Genomic DNA, 8,295 nt, shown 5'->3' on the forward strand with positions numbered 1-8,295 from the left:
GCACATATGGCCTGGAGACATTCCAATACTTAAGTAAAAAATATAGTATAAGAATAAGTGTATGCAGAAGATTGAGTTGAGTTCTTGTATAATTATATTTTGAAATGAAGAATATTATTGTAAAATATTGTATATTATAAAAAATATTGTACTTGTATTAAAAAACAGGAGCATTATATACTTTCTACAAATAATTTCGCGAATAATTTCTAAAATCATATTAACCCTATAATATTGACATTAAAGTCATAAATCTAGTGTTCATGTGTCCAACTTTAATTTCCAGATGTTCTGTCAATTTTTCTAAAATAGTCTAACCTTTCATAAACTCGATACTCCTTAGAGGTGTAAATCGATCCGGTCGGTTCGACCCAATTATTTTTTATTTTGTTTCATTTATTTTGCAAATAAATTAATAAAAAAAGTAAATTATTAATGTGGATTATGTAATTAACTCATTAAACAAATATTTAACTATAATTATATTTATGATGTTGATAATTACTACTTTCCAACTTAGACTTTGCTCTTTAGTATGCATAATTATTAATAATAGCATATATTTTATATATGGTTAATGAATATCAAATAATTCCATTCTACATAGATTATTCATGATTACTTACAACTTAGGTATTTAAAAAAAAATTACCTAAGTACTTTAATTAAATATAAATAGTAGAGTATGTATTAATGTATTAACTATTTACATATAATGACATATATTATCACATGATTTATGATTAATTATTAATTGATAGTATATATTATTTAATGTTTTATATGGTCAATGATAATAAATTAGATGAAAATTACATTATTAACTTATATAATTTCTATATACAAATAATATATTAAATTATTAAAAATATTTTTAAAAATTATATAAGAGTCCGGTCCGGTTTAGTCCGGTCCAAAATTTATAGATCTCGAGATCAAACCGAATTTATCGATTCACATAATTTGGGATCGAGACTGACCAGTTTAGTATTCGGTCCGATCCGATCTGGACTGAAATATTCGGTCCGCTCGGTTTTGCCCCAGAGACAAAGACTAGGTTGTATTTTGCGTGGCCTCTGAAATCATGCCGTTAAATTAAGTACCAAAGTCATAAAACTATAGAAATCAATGCTAAGCTCATTCAAACTTTCATGGATCCTCACGTCCCCTGTACCGTGACAAGCCCCAGAGAGAGACATTCTTTAAACAAGTTTAATAGCTCTATCCTAGAAACATAAGAACGAAAAGAATACCAAAATTCAGATTGGTTTATTTTTCACAAATACAATCTGACCTTTAGAGAGAGCCATGCTTTCAACAAGCTTAATTAGAATCAATATGACATCAATCCACAAAAAAGTCACCCTCCTTGTAGCTCATATGCAGCAAATTATATTAGTACATATGAACATAAAAATCTGGCTCATTTAAAATTCTACAGAGTTCATGACTGTGTTTTTTTCCAAACAACAATATGACATCAATCCACAATATTCAAATACCAATACTACTCAATCAAATGAAAGAGAATTCTCAATCAAATGGTAAGCAGCTACACCTGCAAATGTTGCGTTTTCTTTTTCTTCATCACAGTTGCATAAGCTGACAGCTTATACATATTTATACTAATAGAAAGAGAATTCTAGATACATCAACTCAGCCTTGAGAATATCAAAAGTCATATCCTAAAATAATTGGAGTTCTTTTATCTAAAGATTTTCATAAAGAAATTACAAATGAACTTCCTACGGTCTTTCTTATAAAATAAAAATATAAAATATAAAATATAAAAAAAAGAACTTCCAACGGTCTTTTCTATAAAAGAAAACAAAAAATAATAGAAAAAAAACTTCCAACAGTATTTAAGGCTGCGAGAGATCAGCGTGTCCCTAGAGTTCTTTGGGTCAACATGATATAATTTCCCCCAGACATCCTTGTTATCATCAGGAGTATTTGAGAAATGGCTTTTTGTTTCCTCAAATTGATCATTTAGCTCTTCTTCATTGTACAAAAGACGGAATCCACACTTTTTCACCATCAAGCCTGGGTAATCGGTTGAGATAGAAGCATCAATCCAACTGCATTCATCCATAAAATCTGGAAACAACCGGCGTGGTATATAAGACAGCCAGATGAATCCACCTAGCTTTGACAGCAACTTAAGATCATGTTCAGTGAGGCAATAGCTATGGAAACGTTCCACACTGTCAATATCGGTTTCTAGATCACAAATGAGGTTGGAAGGAAGTCGGGGGGAAACGAAATTGTCAGCAACGTAACTTGAATGCCCTGGGACTGAAAGAGAAGCACAAAGAGCAAGTCCAATCCAAGAAGTACGATCATTTGGAGGTAAAGGGACTGTCACAATGGAGTCGGCACTCCGATGGGTGAACCACTCCAGAATTTTACTTGGACGATAACATGAATTATATACACGATCCTGTGTAAAAGATAGAAAATATTGTGAAATTTACTCAAAAGGAGAGAAATAGAAAATATGGTGAACTTTGCTCAAAAGGAGAGAATTAATATTACATATACAAAGGGAGAATTCAAATATGGTATATTGAAGCAAAACAAAGACTCATAAAAATTTCTTACCATAAGGTTACTTCTACTGCAAGTTTTATTAGACTTATCCTGACGAGGAATGCCGCTTATCGATATTTCAATTTTGAGGTCCTTTAATGAGTGGACAGGTACTGTTGTTTCATTTGTTTTTTCTAAAGCAGCCATAAACGGACCCATGGAATCTCGGTACTCAGAAAACAAATCATTGCAGTGTTTTAGTTCTTGCTCGAATTGTCCTTGATCATGCTTGTACAAAATACGAAGTCCACATTTCTCCATTGTAATGATTGGACAATCACTCACAAATGAAGCTACAATGTGGCTGCTGTCACATACCCGACCCGTCAATTGATTACCTGGTATGTAGGCTATCCAACAAAAGCCACCTCGTGTAACAAACCGCTTGATTGCATGTCTACTGGTGTGGAAAGAAAGGATACCCATTTGCAATTGACAATTGTCAAGGAGGGTTTCTGGATCCCTGCGAATTGAAAAAGAAGCATATAGAACAAGTCCCATCCAATTATCATTATAGTACAATCTTGGGGGTATGTCAATTGCCACTGATTGTCCACAACTTTGATGAGTGAACCAGTCTTGAACTTTACTCGGAGGGAAACAATAACTATACCTAGTGGAGGGATGAAAGTCCTGTAAAAATGGAAATTTAGTGTCAAATAAGAGAGAGAGAGAGGTAGCGAATATTAAACTTGTTATGTATAAGATACGTTTGTAAACAACTGTTTTAGTGAAAATGTGCTGAAGAATTATCTGATGTCACCGCCTCATGATATGCAACAAACCTTTTGTAATTGACAACTATATATGTTACAATGCATCTGCTACATGTAGTTTAGACAAAATTAATGCATTTTTTTTTTCTGATTTTTCTTGTATATAGATGAACGATGGCTGTCAATGGAGAAAATATGGACAAAAGATAGCTAAAGGAAATCCATGCCCTCGGGGATGCTACCGTTGCAGTCTCACGATCTTGTTTGGTGAGAGAATAAGTATATCTTCTGCGCCTACATGATGCATTGAAATTTTTATGACATGGTTAATTAGCGTTATCAAAAAACTATATTTGCACATAATAGCTGGTCCTAATCTAGCTTGCCATAGAGTTTCAACATGCATGGCATCATTTGCAACTAAAAATTGAGGGGTTCAAATTTGCATTGGTTTTTGTATTTGAATAATGATTCGGTAATTATTAGATGAAAAAGTTCAAAGATTTGAAATTGAAAAATATTTTACATTTGAGTGACCTTTGGAACTGACATTATGAGAAGTTTGAAAATTCTGAGAATATCATGTCTTATTGTCCAAATGTCCCCAAGTGTAACGGTATAAACCCTTACCAGCGGGCTAGCTGCATAGAATTCATCATAAGGCTTAAGGTCAGCAACACTTTGTACTTGACTTATTAGAGGTCTCCATCCAAAATTTTTCTGGCTTATGATTTGTACGAACTGCATCATATCTTGCTTGTAGAGGATACGAGCGCCACAACAACTGATCACAATACTGGGGCTGTTGGATGTAAACCGAGTGGTGAAGCAGTTGCACTGGTCTAGTTGGTTCCTAAGCCTCGCATGCGATATATATAGACAAAGTCCAAATGAACGATCGTGGATGCGTTGGTATTTAGGGAGGACTACGGAAAAAGTTGCAGGACCTCCATCTATGTCCAAGCTACATATCAACTCATGAGAATTATTCGAGGCATCAGCCAAAGTTACACCTTGAACATCAGTATCTAGCACTGTATGCAACACAATTCCTCTCCAACTACTATCTTTAGAGAGATCGTATGGTAATGGGATTGATATTGATGACCAGCAATTTTGATTGAACCACTTTGGAATTGTAGTCTGAGAAATGCCATGATATTCTTCACTTTGATGAATTTGCTCCTGTACAATATTATAGAATGGAAAAATTAGGAGGAAAGAAATGTTCTAATATGTTTGTGAATATATATATGAGAGAGAGAGAGAGAGAGAGAGACCTCCATCCACAATGGGTGAAAGTGTCTATCTAGCAAGGAAACCTCACTTAGAATGTCTTCTTCACTGGCAGCCAAGCTAAGGCAGTTAATAACAGTGAATTCTCCTCCACCTGAAGTCGACACTACAATTTGATTGGAATAATTTTGTAGTGAAGTACATTCTCGAGCCATTACAAATTGTGTAGTTGAGGGAAGATTTGGCAATAATTGAAGCTTGCTACAATTATCCAAATAAAGAAACTTAAGCTTTGGAAGCTGAGAAATGCTCTGTGGCAAGCGTGTGAAATTGTTTCTACTCAAATTCAGAGACTCCAAGGAGGTTAAGCTACTAAGATTGTCAGGGAGTGCTCCATCCAATAGATTGCAACCATTTAGGTCTAGAGCTACCAAAGAGGTCAACCCTGAAAAAAAGCTAGGCAACGACAAGGTGAGGGGTGCACCAATTGAAAATAAAACAGAGGAAGGAGGTTGACCTTTGCATCCAGAGAGAATGAGGGTTTTAAGAGCAGGTAAAAAACTGATGACACTTGGAAAAACCAAAAGCTGCTTGGAGTCTCCAAGATTTAGTAATGTCAGGCCAGTTAGATGTTGAATTGATAATGGGAGTTCCTGAATGGCAGTCCCATCCAAATAAAGCTCTGACAAATGTTTCATATTCTGCCCAATCTCTGGAAACATAGAGAGTCTTGAACAACCCGATAACATCAGAACTTTCAATGATTCCAAGTTGATCTCATGCGGAAGCCTACTCAGAGATTTACAATCTTTGAGATTTAATAGAATGAGCTGATTGAGAGCTCCAATAGATGGGTGAACTTCATACAATCTTGTGGAACCTTCAAAAATTAACCTTTGAAGACTTGGGCATCCAGAGAAGTCAGGAGTCATCAACAAGTTTTCAGAGCCACTGAAGTCCATGACTTTCAACTTGTTTAAATTCTGTAATGCAACAATATAGAAATAGAGAAAGTCTTTTAAGAAATGACTCCAAATTTAAAAAAAAAAAATGAAAAAAGGCTATTAATCTAGGAAAAAGATCTCACAAGAAAAGCCATTGGTAATTGCAAAAAGCTGCTGCGATGCATAATGAGTTCAACAAGATTGATTGGTTGAAAACTCTCCGGTGTGGACCTCAAAGGATATTCGTGCCAGTCGATTAGTTGTAACCCGTTAGAGAGAGAATTAAGGCCCCGTGGAAGATTCACATCACATATTTTAATTAATCTAAGTTTATTCATTTTTGAAAAGGCTTCAGGATTCAAGTCTTCTTCTTGGTGTGGAGACGAGGTACTTAACATTATGCCTTCGACTTTATATGTTCCCTGGTAATAAAAAATAACAAAATAAATGAATGGAACTGTGCAACAAACAGTCACAAGCATTGTGTGTGAGTGTATTGATATAATACTATTACACTTACATATTTCTTCCGTAGAACTTCAAGGATCTCATCACGACACCATAATCTGCTGCGTTTTCCAAGCTTTTTAGGGTATTCACAGCGAACAATTTCCCATCCCAGTCTTTGTAGTAAACTATGCATCCACAATTTTCTCCCCAAAATAGTGATAAGAGATTTGTCCACAAGAGTTTCGATATCAACGTTAGGGAAGCAATCAGAACCTTCCAATAAATCTACTACTCGATCTTTGTCTTCCCCGTTGAAGAAACAGGCAATATCTAAGAACACTTTTTTCTCTGTCTCCCCTAATGCATCAAAACCTATTTTGAGTTTCTTTACAATATCTCTATGAGGAAGTACTTGTAATCTATTCAAAGAACTTCTCCATACCTCTCTTCCTTTTCCAAACAAGGAGGAACCCAAAACTTTAAGAGTTAAAGGATGACCGTCAGCATAACTCACATAGTCATTGCATAGATCCAAAAAGTCTTGGTCTTCGCGTTGATCAGGGTCATGAAAAGCTTGTTGACTAAAAAGCTGTAAAGCCTCCCTTTTGTGTAGTCCTTTAATTGGGTATATAAATCGCACTCTATGTCTCGTTAACAAATGTCTATCTTTAGTGGTCACAATGATTCTACTCCCTGCTCCAAACCAATTGCAGTTCCCAGCTAATGTTTCTAATTGTTCTTTTTCATCCACATCATCAAGAACAATAAGAACTTTTGTGTAACGTAATCTATTCCTTATCACATCAATTCCTTTAAGCACATCCCATTTTTCTTGGTCATCCTTCAACTTCATATCTGAAAGGAGATTTTCTTGTAAAGCAACTATACCATTTCTTTTAGAAACCAAACTAACATTTTCAAGAAAGCTTCTAGCTCGGAATAGATGATTGTACTTTAGAAAAATAACTCGTGCAAGAGTTGTCTTGCCCATTCCACTCATCCCCCATATACCTATAAAGCGAACATCATTCGATCCAATATCAAAATAATCCAAATACATTTCCTTAACACGAGTGTCTACCCCAACAAGGTTGTTCTCATCACCACTTGGGCGGGTGTTGCTCAATTCTATAGATATCCTTTCAACAATTTTTTTGATAAACTTTGACTCATCCCTGTAAAACAGGTAAAATAAAGCCTATTGATGAGTCAACTCAAAACCAACACAAATCACAAGAGATATGTAAGGGTTGATTCGTTGCGTGTTCGCCTTAAACTAGTGAAATTTATTATAGTAGCATATAGTTGAGTAGTGAAGAGTTGGATCTTCTTGGTTGCAGATATAAAGGGCTATATTATGTAGTTTGAAGAAAATAAAGTGATTATTTGTAAGAAGAATCTTGAGACAAATTATAAAGTCCTTAAATCTTTTAATTATAGTCATACATGAGTAATAAATGTGTATTTTACGGGAGAAAAAAAGTTATAAAAGAAAAAAGATTCTCACTAGAGAAAAATCTGTGTAGTATCTTACTCGTTCTTTAAATGGTATCCAGAGAGATTGGCCACTTCTTTTAAAGCATTTCTCCAAGTTTGCACCTTTTCTTTGTTCTCAAGATTTTTCTCGTGTTTAGCAAAGGCATCTCTAAAGGTGCCATCCTCCTGTTTCCGTGCATCACTAGGATTTACATGATAGAAAATGGGCAAAACTTTCAACTCTCTATCTTTCATGCATTCAACAATCTTTGCAAGTTCTTCCAAGCACCATGTGGACGATGCATACTCTTTTGAAACAATGATGACCGCCATTCTTGACTTCTCTATTGCATCCAAGAGTTCCTTCTTAATGGGTCTTCCGATCTCCAGTCTTACATCATCCATAAAGGTGTAGATCAATTTCTCACGCAACTCATTGCATAGATGGCTTGTAAATGTCTCACGGGTTTCACCTCTGAAACTGAGGAAAACTTCATATTTCCATTGGTGTTTGGAACAAGAGGAAGAAGATGAAGGGGTTGTTTGAATATTGCTGGTGAAAGCCATATCGGACACTTGGCTTAGCTAATTAAGCATCTTCGAGTTTAGATTATAAAGGATATACAATGCTAAAGGAAGCCCTCAATTAACAGATCGATCTTCCCCAAAACTCATGCTAACACTGAAATCTGCTCATCTCCAGGGGTGAACAAACGGAACAATGGAAATCTGCTCTACTTTCAACCCAAGTATTACCACACGCCTTTTAAAAGTGAAAGTAATTGCACACATATTCAAGTGTACAGTACTGGCCATGATGTTGAGGTAATGATATCAGGCTTATCATTGTGCTGTATCTTTACAGCTTGATCCATTGACTTTGG

The 8,295-nt window shown here is 35.2% G+C and overlaps 1 protein-coding gene and 1 long non-coding RNA gene across 3 annotated transcripts; one reads left to right on the forward strand and one right to left on the reverse strand.

Annotated features, from left to right (window-relative positions):
• Positions 1–1,583: 1,583 nt before the first annotated feature.
• On the reverse strand, positions 1,584–8,195 carry LOC121243970 (TMV resistance protein N-like). Of its 2 annotated transcripts, none has more exons than XM_041142027.1 (7): positions 7,470–8,195; positions 6,006–7,110; positions 5,629–5,907; positions 4,586–5,524; positions 3,936–4,490; positions 2,602–3,222; positions 1,584–2,440 (listed from the first exon to the last, which is right to left on the reverse strand). In XM_041142027.1, the coding sequence occupies exons 1-7, from the start codon at positions 7,976–7,978 to the stop codon at positions 1,706–1,708; spliced, it is 4,743 nt and encodes a 1,580-aa protein (XP_040997961.1). In that variant the 5' UTR covers positions 7,979–8,195; the 3' UTR covers positions 1,584–1,705. The 2 variants fall into 2 exon arrangements, with proteins under 2 accessions (XP_040997961.1, XP_040997960.1); XM_041142026.1 differs by having other exon boundaries at positions 1,584–2,443.
• LOC121243979 lies at positions 3,213–3,494 on the forward strand. The gene is made up of 2 exons (XR_005936357.1): positions 3,213–3,327; positions 3,424–3,494. It is a non-coding gene; the product is annotated as an uncharacterized LOC121243979 (long non-coding RNA).
• Positions 8,196–8,295: the final 100 nt, after the last annotated feature.

The sequence above is a fragment of the Juglans microcarpa x Juglans regia genome, chromosome 8S (genome assembly GCF_004785595.1).
Source record: "Juglans microcarpa x Juglans regia isolate MS1-56 chromosome 8S, Jm3101_v1.0, whole genome shotgun sequence".
Lineage (NCBI taxonomy): Eukaryota > Viridiplantae > Streptophyta > Magnoliopsida > Fagales > Juglandaceae > Juglans > Juglans microcarpa x Juglans regia.